Below are 11,694 nucleotides of genomic sequence, written 5' to 3' on the forward strand. Positions count from 1 at the left end.
GCTCACACTCACCCAGATTCCTGTTGGCTCTCTCCAGAATTTCCGACACAGAAAGCCCATCTGATTCCTTCTCTGCGGAGAGACATCCACAGCACAAATGTATTTTGAGTTAAAACACAGCAGCACAAAGTGAGCTTGTAAAGACTTGAGGTCTGATCTTTAGAACAGATACATACCGGCCTGCAGGTTCAGCGTGGGGTTAGAGGAGAGAAAGAGAAACTCATTAGAAACAGAGAGAACCACATGAGCTCATCGTCACAGCTAAAGGTACTGAAGCAGTCATTTATTTATCACAAATCAAATTCTATGTTTTTAAATGTTGAACCGAACCCTCACCCCAGCCCTAACCCCTCTTTTGCTTTTTGAGTCTAATAGAAAGAAAAAAATGGTGTAATATACAAAATGCCTTGATGACGTTTTTCAACATAACATTTCAGAAAACTTGCACTTTTCTAAAATAATATATTTAATATGAAAATGTGTCTTGATATAATTGTTCAACTGGGTATATTTGTTGAAAGTATTCAAATGTTCAAACTCAACGACTCTTTACAGAAAGAAATGAAAAACATTCTTAAAAATTCAGCAAAGTTGTAAATAAATGCTAAATATAAATACATGCATTTGTTACTTTTCAAAGTGTTGTTAGGATAAAGAGTGAGCAGATATCACCTGGCTCCTACCTCAGTGTCGGCCCAGCAGCCGGCAGACAGCAGCAGCAGAGCGAGAGCGGAGAACCTGAAGACAGACATCCTGCAGGACACACACAGCTTCACTCAGAGCACACACACACACACACACACACACACTGAAGCAAAGTGCACACTGAACTCACCTGGGGTGTGGATTGGTGCAGAGGAGGTCTCTCTCCAGCTTTTTATCTACGCTCAACTGTCTTTGTGTGCCCAAATATGGACAATCCGTGTTCTAAGAAAGTCAAAGAATTCGCTGAACTCACAGCCTTATCTGACACAGTGGGAAAAGGGACACATGTTGCCATCATGCCGTACAGAACACACTTCATGCCTGATCTGTTCTTTTCATTTGTATTTATTCATAACTGCAAAGTGTGATGAGAGCACTTACTGTTTACCTGACCTCGGTTGTTTTTATTTGAAATATTAAAGCAGAAATTGTATATATGTACTTTGATCAACTAAAATGGAATGCAGAGGTTTTCTAGCTCACCCTTTATTAAGGCATACATTAACTATTGTGCTTATTAGCGTCCATATGAGTAGCATGTTGGCTCTATTCGTCTTATTAAAGCACCCAACGAGGCCTTATCCTGCATGACCTTATTGTGCGGCGAGTCTTTCCACCTCCCTGCTTATGGATAGTGTAACTTGGTTTATAGTTCATGCATTATGAACTTAAGATGCTTGGCTCTGATTACCAGAAGAATGGTCATACTCCCTTAATAACGCTTACAACATGTGATTTATTGTTATATGAAAAAACAGGTGTGGAAGTTAAATGAATGTGGTCTGGCTCATATCACTAGTGGCTTTCATTTGACATAAAGGCACTTGGTATGTTTCCAATTGTATTCATTCGCTGTTTGTTGTGTTTCTTAATGATGTGTGTGAAACTGCTTCGGCCGTTAATACCCCTTTCACACCAAGGCTTTCCCCGTTCTAGCTCCGTGCTAGAGCTTTTCTGGTTCGGAACCGGTTCTTCGGTTCAGCTCCCGCTCTGTTCACACCGCTCAGAGTCCGACTGGTGCTGCGTCATTGCGTCATCGTTTGCGTCATGACGTAACCGCTTGCGTGCCTGCTTCATAAAGCCAAACCGCGCGGAAACCCCTCACAGCTGACACCGACAACAACATGGAAGAAATGGGACGACTTTACTTCCAACTTTACAGTCGCTACATGCTACATTCAAAAGTTCTTTACAATCATCCTCATCATCAACTTCAACAACGATTCGTTGGAGAAAGAAGGTAAATATGTGTCCTACTCGATGGAGTTAGAGCTAGCTGTTGTTAGCCTCTGCATGCGCCAAGCTCAAAATACCCAGCTTTGCAGTTTTTTAGTATAACATTCAAACTGATGCCCCTGCCCCTGCCCCTGCCCCTGCCCCTGCCCCTGCCCCTGCCCCTGCCCCTGCCCCCGCCTCCGACGTAAGCGTGGCGTATGCGGTGCTTGCTTTCTAGACCGACAACTTTTTGGTGCTTGAAACAAACTGGATTCCGGAGCTTAGAGGCGGCTCCGCTGCGGTGTGAACAGGATAAACCGGTGCTTTTCAAGCTCCAGCTCCGAACCGGCCCCTTGACTGGTATTACTGATCAAATAAAAGTAAAATATAATGTATATAAATACATGTGAAAAGAGTATTTAATAATGGTGTTGTTACTTATTTGTGTTCAACCTACTGTACTGTGAAATCAATCAATCAATGTTTATTTATTTAGCCCAATATCACAAATATTACATTTGTCTCAGTGGTCTTCACAGTTTGTACAGAATATCAGTATGACAACACGACACCCTCTGTCCTTAGACCCTCTGTCCTTAGACCCTCAGTCCTTAGACCCTCACATCGTACAAGGAAACACTTCCAGAGAAAACCCACAGTTTAAAGGGGAACATGGGAGAAACCTCAGGGAGAGCAACAGAGGAGGGATCCCTCTCCCAGGACGGACAGACGTGCAATAGATGCCGTGTGTAAATTGAAAAGATAATACATTTACAACATAGGTAGACCAAATGTTTGGAAATGCATGTGTGTTTAATAGGAAGATGAATCCACGAGTATATCCATCCAGGACTTATGATCCAGGACCACAGCCACGACTCAAGACCACAGCAACAGGATCATCCATGACTCAGGATCCCGGCGTAGATAGACACCAGAAAGAAATTTGGGGAAGCTGCTAATCGGAACATGAGAGTACACAGGTATAGACAGAGAGAAGGAAGAAGTAAGATGTCCCCCGACAAACTAAGCCTATGTCAGCAAAACTAGGGGCTGAATCTAATCAGCCCTAACTATAAGCTTTATCAAAAAGGAAGGTCTTAAGCGCACTCTTAAAAACGGATAGGGTGTCTGCCGTCCGAACACAAACTGGAAGCTGATTCCACAAAAGTGGAGCTTGATAAGAAAAGGCTCTGGCTCCCATTGTACTTTTAGAGACTCTAGGAACAACCAACAACCCTGCATTCTTGGAACGCAATGCCCTAGTAGGACAATAGGGTATAATGAGTTCTTTAAGGTAAGATGGCGCCTGCCCATTAAGGGCTTTGTAGGCGAGAAGAAGAATTTTAAATTCTATCCTGTGTTCTATAGGGAGCCAGTGTAAGGCAGCCAGAACAGGAGTAATGTGGTTCCTTTTGGTTAGTAGAAGGGAAATGTGACTTGTTCCCACAGGTGAGGTGTGTGTGTGTGTGTGTGTGTGTGTGTGTGTGTGTGTGTGTGTGTGTGTGTGTGTGTGTGTGTGTGTGTGTGTGTGTGTGTGTGTGTGTGTGTGTGTGTGTGTGTGTGTGTGTGTGTGTGTGTACACTGGCTGGCACTCACACTGGAAAATAAGTGTTTATCCCAGAGTTTGATCAGCTGCGTGTTTCCCCTGTTCATGAAGGCCAAATGGAAAATGGCAGACGGACATGTGATTAAGGTCTGTGAACGAACATGTGTTTTCATTACTTGCATTTAATCAAGCTCATAAGCAGTCATTTATCGAAGTGAACATTTGTGATGTTTGAATTGTAATTTCTTAGTGAGACAGCACACAAGCTAATGTCATCTGAATTAAAGACACCAGATGCATCTCGGTTTTGCTTGTAGATAATAAGCTGCATGAATTTGTCTTATTTCCTCTTGAATCCCTTTTGGAGAAGAGGATATTTTAAAGAACATATGCATATTCATGGATCCACATAGAAGTACATTCATGTGTTCAGTCTGTATCTGTCACTATCCTAAAAGCAAACCCACACAAACTCAAATATATGAATACAAATCCATCATCCATGTAACAAGCTAGCCCAGAGTGAATTTATTAAAATAACTAAAAAAACGTCAACGTTGAAGTAATGGAGACATTCATAAATAAAACAATAAAGTCAATAATGTAACATAGTTCTAAAATGGGCCATAGGGCAGCATTATTTTTCAAAAAAAAGTTTTCTTTGCACCGGTTTCAGGTGAGGTCTGGATGTAATGGAATCTGACCAAAAGCCAGTAAACCTGTAAAAACTGTTTGATACTTTTTATGGTACTGCTCCATTTTACATAAACGTACAGTAGCTATAAGTGACTTGCTCTATTGAAATCAGTCGCATTGACCCGAAGACACATTTTGAGTTGTATACACTGTTGGAAAGAGGAGATTCCTAGCTTTCTAATGATATCATGATTGTTGTTGTACTCCAAATATTAAGTAAAATATGTCACATTATATAATGACTGTCGCCGAGTCATCATTTTGAGAAAAAGGCCTTCAAAGTTTTCTCTTCTCTGGAATCCATCGATCTGATTGGTTATTAGCAAATGATCAAAGTAGGGAGGGAAGATATTTTCGTTTGGATTACTGGTCTAGGGGAAGCTCGCGAGTGTGTGTGTGTGTGTTTGTGTATTTTTGCGTTTGTGTTTGTTTCCCGGGGAAAAAACTCACGAGAAACACCGGCTGTTGTTACGCCTGCTGTGACGTTAAGTTACTCCGTTCTCCGCTTGTAATTATGCCGTCGCAAGCTTCAAAGCTGTATTTATCATCTGAATTTGCCGAAACAAGTTTAATATTCTGAAAGCAAAGACTTTGAAACGAGATGAAAACAAACTGTCATAGACCCTGCCGTGTTACCTGTAGTGTGATTACTGCATTTATAACAGTCACGCGTTACATTACTCCGTTACCGACAAATGTAATATTATTACACCCGACTCTGGAAACGTAAGATGCATTTTGACAGACAAGACGGACAATTGGGGGGAAATACCCTGCATTTTGAACGTCCGATAGTCCACCATTAACACCTTAGTCCCGTCCCGTCTCGTCAACGAAAACTAAATGTACATTTCATCATAGTTTTTATTATCAAGAATCTATTTTTAGCTCTTCATCGTCTCGTAAAAAAGGTGGTTGATGAACATTTTTCTTCATAGTTTTCGTTGACGAAATTAACACTGACACACACACACACACACACACACACACACACACACACACACACACACACACACACACACACACACTCTTTCCCAGGGTTCATTTAAAGACGTAATATAAGAACACATGTAAAACATTTTTTTAATGTAATCTGAGAAATAAAAGTCAGAAGAGAACAGAACTAAGGCCCTTTCTAATTTCTCTAATTCCCCTCCTCGACTCCTATCCGCGTGTCTTAGTCTCGCCCACTGGAGATGCGAGCGGAGGAGTCGAGGAGGGGAACCGAGGAGAGAGGAGGGGAAGCAGCAGGCGGTTAGAGAAATGAGGGCCCAATCCCAAACCACGCCCTACACCCTACCCCTACACACTCCCCCTCCGTGACGGACCGAACTCCGTGGAGTGACACTCGCAGCTCAACGAGGCTCCCTCCTGTCAGATGGAGGGAGTAAATACACCCTTACGAAATGAACTATAGTATTAGTATAAGAGTTGTATAGTGTCCGATAGTAAGTTTGTAGTATTCCTATATTATTTTAAATAGTATATAGTATAATATATAGTGTTATCCAGATCCTATAGTAATAGCATGATATTGTCATAGTGAATGCATATTATTACTATCGTGTTTTTTTGGTGTTTCCCTATTAAGAGTATATTATTTTAATTAGTACTACCATAGTATAATATATAGTGTTTCTGTAGCTGTACACACTGCTGTGTCAAAGGCAATTCAACACATCCGGTGTCATTTCTGAACCATTTTACACATGTGTACAAAAAATGCACATAGTCAACACATGGATGTCAGCGGAGGAGAGTCGAACACTAGGTCAAATACTCACTGACACAGTGGGCTGAGCAGAATCTCCCCTGTGCTTCTCTAGAAGTTGTCTTTATGGATGAAGTTAATTAACTTAAAATTACCATACTGCTTATAATTTATATAAGGTGTGTATTAATGGGTCTAACTAGAAGATGATAGATGATGGCATTTCATTGAATCTGGCATAATATGATTAGTCAACATCAGGATGAATTTGTCTTTTTCTTATAATTACAGGGAGCGGGAATGAGCTGCAGGAATCTGTTCAAATCCAAGCAATTTAATTTGAGAATGGAAAGTAAATTAAAAGAAAGATCTACAGTGTCCAAAGCACAAACCATCTCCTGGAAGTAACAGGTGCATTTGGATTTGTCCTTGATAGGATTTTAAAATACAACACAGACTTCCAAGAGTTTATAGATATTGATAGAAGTGAGAACAGAAGTAACTTTGAGATATTCCAAGTGTATTTTTCTGAAGCTCCGGATCGTCCGCCTGTCCTAGGAGAAGTCTGTCAAACTCAGGTATACATTTACCATTCTCTTGCGTTAGGTCAGCGGTTTTCAAAGTGTGAGGCGCGCCTCCCCTGGGGGGCGGCAGAGAGCTTCAGGGGAGGCGCAGCTTTAGACACAAAATAACGAGAAAAAGACGAGTAAAGTGACACTTGCCCACTTGTGGCTGTGTGTGGAGACCAAGTTCCCCCACCTCGCCAAAAAGGCTGTAAAAGTGCTCATTCCCTTCACCTCCACCTCCCTGTGTGAGTGCTCATTCCCTTCACCTCCACCTACCTGTGTGAGTGCTCATTCCCTTCACCTCCACCTACCTGTGTGAGTGCTCATTCCCTTCACCTCCACCTACCTGTGTGAGTGCTCATTCCCTTCACCTCCACCTACCTGTGTGAGTGCTCATTCCCTTCACCTCCACCTACCTGTGTGAGTGCTCATTCCCTTCACCTCCACCTACCTGTGTGAGTGCTCATTCCCTTCACCTCCACCTACCTGTGTGAGTGCTCATTCCCTTCACCTCCACCTACCTGTGTGAGTGCTCATTCCCTTCACCTCCACCTACCTGTGTGAGTGCTCATTCCCTTCACCTCCACCTACCTGTGTGAGTGCTCATTCCCTTCACCTCCACCTACCTGTGTGAGTGCTCATTCCCTTCACCTCCACCTACCTGTGTGAGTGCAGGTTTTCCGCATTGACTTTGATCAAAAGCAAGTACCGGTAAAGGCTGCAGCCAGAGTATGATCTGCGTTTATTCCTGTGTGCATCAAAGACGCAGACTTATTGTTCCCACTAAAGTAGGGGTGAGTGTAACGGGGTAACGTTCAGTGTGTTGCCGGGAGCATATAAGGATATCTCCACCATGTTGAAAATGTTAAAAAAAATATGTCTTGAGAACACGGCGTGCGGAAATATACGGGTCGTGCTGCAGCTAGATTTGCCTGTCCTCTGTAAGAAGGTGTCGGCGACTGACATGCAAGGAAGAACGGCTGTCCACAGGCTGTTCCAACTTTAACAGCTGTATTAACTTCCAGGGTAGTGAATTGAACATGCTATTGTAATTGGGTGTGTGGTATATTTTCATGCACGGACACGCATGTTCCACAACACACAAACTGAACAACACTCAATTTCCCGATCGCTACCAGTGTCCTTGCGATCTTGTTATAATAACAAGTGCACGTTACTGATGCAATATGGTTGAGACCATTCGGGCTTATTCTAGAGGGGTGCAAGGAATAGTCCAAGTAGTGGGGGAGTTTTATCCAATATGTTTAAAACGTAAAAATAAAAAGGTTTAAAAAAGTTATTGTTTAATGTTTTAAGGAGGTGACGCTACTCAGCCAATCAAATCGGTGCAGTCAGCACGATAGATTCAAACAAACAGAGACACGACAAGAGGAGAGAAACAGTCGGAGTCATTTCAAATGGCGGAAAGGTAGACAGCGAAAACAGAGCATTTAATTACATTTTCTCTTACTGGACCTCTTTGAAATGCAATTGAATACCCCTGCATTATAGCAACAACAACAATAATAATAATAATAATAATAATAATAATAACAGCAATAATAATTGGGAGGGGGGCGCGGCTGTTCTTATGTTCTCTGAGGGGAGGCTCACCTACCCACACTTTGAAAACCCCTGCGTTAGGTCAGACCCCTTTCCGATTTCTATTTTCGGTCAAAATTGACCGGTGTGTTTTTCACAGTGATATCTCTGGAACCCCTTATCCAATTGTGATGGTTGACATCTCATTTGAACAGTCAAAGCAAGTGGAATCAAGGGATGACAGACAGAATGACACCAGGGGTGAATCTCATATTATTTTTGGCAGTAAGTTCAAAGATAGTGCTTATTTTACATGACTGTATATTATAAAAATGCTTTCCCTGTAGGCTGTGTTTACTGGACATGGAAATGATTTAGTTAGTGTTGTAGCTGAGATTCTTCCCGTTCCAATGATGTATGGGATGTATGTTTCATGTCATGGTCCGGACCCACCGGTGGGCCCATCAAGTTCAGCATTCACTGTGATGAATATAAAATAAGACACTGATACTGTTTTCCTCAACGAACATTTATTGAGAGAAATATACCAGAACAGAACGTGTGTGTGTGTGTGTGTGTGTGTGTGTGTGTGTGTGTGCGTGCGTGTGCGTGTGCGTGTGTGTGTGTGTGTGTGTGTGTCTGTGTGTGTCTGTGTGTATGCATGTGTGTGTGTGTGTGTGTGTGTATGCGTGTGTGTGTGTGCGTGTGTGTGTGTGCGTGTGCGTGTGCATGTGTGCGTGTGCGTGTGTGTGTGTGTGTGTATGCATGTGTGTGTGTGTGTGTGTGTGTGTATGCGTGTGTGTGTGTGTGTGTGTGTGTGTGTGTGTGTGCGTGCGTGCGTGTGTGTGTGTGTGTGTGTGTGTATGCGTGTGTGTGTGTGTGTGTGTGTGTGTGTGTGTGTGTGTGTGTGTGTGTGTGTGTGTGTGTGTGTGTGTCTGTGTGTGTGTGTGTGTGTGTATGCATGTGTGTGTGTGTGTGTGTGTGTGTGTGTATGTGTGTGTGTGTGTGTGTGTGTGTGTGTGTGTGTGTGTGTGTGTGTGTGTGTGCGTGCGTGTGTGTGTGTGTGTGTCTGACCAAAAACATCAAGGGTGCTTCACTGCTGAATAAATCCCTCAAAATTCAATGCAAGTGGTGATCATCACTTGTATATATTCAGAGGCCTAGTGTGGAGGCTAACATAATGTATTGAGCCAATTGGATGAAAAACACAATATTTATGATTAAAATAAAAGTCATTCGGTCACTTTTGACCCGAAACGCAAGAGAAGGGTTCAATTGTGTTTCAAAAAATCCCACAGGCCAGAACTTGACTTTGTGCTGTGCTTGCTCTTATTGTTTTGTTCAGCCTACACAAGAACCAGTTCTTCTGATTGGCCTAACTGATCTACTTAAGAAGACAATTCCAGAAGTATTTGATGAACTGCAAACTAATAGCATTCTTACCGAGAAGACCAGACTCAAACTTGTCAAAGTTCGCATCTCTGACTACTTGGTAGAGAGGCATGGGTTATATGAATGTGAAATGTGTTTATAGGCGGAGGGACACTTTCCCCCTTAATTTCATTGCCCAACCATTTCACCATGTACATTTTTGACGTTTAAGTTATTCATATTCATATTCTGTGAACAAAGTATTTTATTGTGTTAATAAAGTCCTTATCTTTCTAATTGAAACTGCTCTGCTTGCTAACTTTTATTTGTTGATACAATACTTACTATGGGGATGACTACATCATTATTAAAGCTAATTAACTATAGATTCATTATAAGATCACCATAGCCAACTCTATAGTATTACTATAGTCATAATATATACATAATAATAGACCGTTTTTTTGTGGTATTTCTATAGTAATACTTAATAGTAATACTATAGTTTTTTTTTTTTTTCGTAAGGGCAGCGGCAAGCTTTGGGACAAACTCCCCTCTCTCCGGCAGAAACAGGAAATGCCGTAACTGTATGTAAAGCTCTTTTAGTTTCAAACCTGATGTTTATAAGCTTATTAGTTTTTGCAACAGTCTGTAAATATACACAACTTTATAATAAAATGCACACATTTACCTTTTTCTAGACTAAACACAGGTATGATCCTAAGTTAAAAACATATGAGGTTGTTAACATCGCAGTTTATCAGTGGATGTTTGCTGGAACTACTTGTTAACAGCTTGTTTCCTCACGGACACACACAGCGTGACTCCGGTCAGGTAGAGACCGGTCTCAAGTCACCACCGCTGCAGACTCGCTGTTTGAGGGCTTGATAGCCCACTCCCCCTCCACACCCCTCCACACTCGTTGGTTTGGAACAGCACTTAATGTGGCGGACCCTCCGCGCGAACGTGCAAACGGAAGAGTAGTGTGTAGGGGGCGGTTTGGGATTGGGCCGAGATGTCCTTCAACATGGCGCGCTGAAATCCATTTCCGGGTCACTACAGGAGGACCGAGGAGGGGAAATGAGTGAAATGAGAAAGGGCCTCAGACGTTTTTACTGAAGTGAGTGTGATGGAGGCAACAGATCAATGTGACCTTAGAGAGCAATGCTATGAGAATCTACCTGCATAATACTGATAGATACGTTAGATTACTTTTTTTAATTATTTATCACCTTTAATGTATTTATGTAGATGACACTTCTCAGGAAAAAGGGATTTTATTAATGTATTTCTTAGTTTTCAACATGTTGCTGTGTTTATGTAGGAGACACACATCTCGGGAAGGTGGAGTTTCTTTGTTCTTTTTGTGTATTATTTTACCTTTTTTTTTAAAATCCCGTTTGCTGTGTTTATGACAAACATACAGGAAGTTTATGATTTGATTTTACTCTTTTCGGATATAGAAGTTGCACATGAGCTCCCATTATAAATATGTTCAGAAAAGTGTTTAACCTAAACAGTCAGAAATGTCACGGTTTAAACTCTTAACCACATTTTAAAATCCTGCTTTTTGTTATAAATGCAGTTCTCCTGTCGTCCACAAGGGGGCAGAGCTGCGGTGTAATGTAAAGATGGAAATGGTAACCAATTGATTATTCTTATGCAGTTTTGGGAAGATAACACGTTATCTATCTAAAGCCTCAAATAGGGTTTTATCATTTGAATCGTTATACAGTCAAAGAACACCTCGGTATGTCTTTCATTTCTATGAAGAAAATAACTAATTTATTTAATGTTCACAATATTATTTAAGATTTTAAAAAAAACACTTGGTGAAGATGTTTCTCCATGTGCATGCTTTGGTACATTTGTATTTGGATCTTTTCTCCAAACACTTGACTTTTTTTCAAATCTAATTTTGTACTTATTAATGAAAAACCTAGATTTCAGATTTTCTTCAAAAACATTCTGTACATTTGCTCAAAATCTCAATTTTCATCAAAATTCTGCCTTTTTCTAAAAATCTAAAAATTCTGTATATTCTCTCATTTTTTTAAACTTTTTTCACAAAATACTGACTTTCAATATTCTGACTTTTCACAAAATTCAGACTTCTCAATCTTAAAATGTTGACTTTAAAAAAAGTACATTTAAAAAGGTTAAAACTGAAGATTGGTAAAAAAGGACTTCAGGACTGAAGTTGCGTCACACAGTAACAATAATGTATCATTTCTACAGAGACACTGTTGGAATAAGTTTTCGTTTTAAATGGCAGTGGATGACCCGCTTTATTTGACAGAAACATTTCTACACCACGAACAAAAGGAGACGAGACCAAG

At 41.1% G+C, this 11,694-nt stretch overlaps 1 protein-coding gene across 1 annotated transcript in view; it reads right to left on the reverse strand.

The window, feature by feature from the left end:
* LOC307037680 (hatching enzyme 1.2-like) overlaps positions 1–752 on the reverse strand; it is a gene marked incomplete at its 5' end in the record, with an annotated part of 2,655 nt that extends 1,903 nt beyond the window's left edge. The window contains 3 exons of the mRNA XM_079678736.1: positions 13–72; positions 177–180; positions 684–752. Of these exons, the coding sequence (XP_079534862.1) occupies positions 13–72; positions 177–180; positions 684–752 (133 nt within the window). The remainder of the gene's footprint in view (positions 1–12; positions 73–176; positions 181–683) is intronic.
* Positions 753–11,694: the final 10,942 nt, after the last annotated feature.

The sequence above is a fragment of the Notothenia rossii genome (assembly GCF_949606895.1).
Source record: "Notothenia rossii genome assembly, chromosome: 4".
NCBI classification, from domain to species: domain Eukaryota; kingdom Metazoa; phylum Chordata; class Actinopteri; order Perciformes; family Nototheniidae; genus Notothenia; species Notothenia rossii.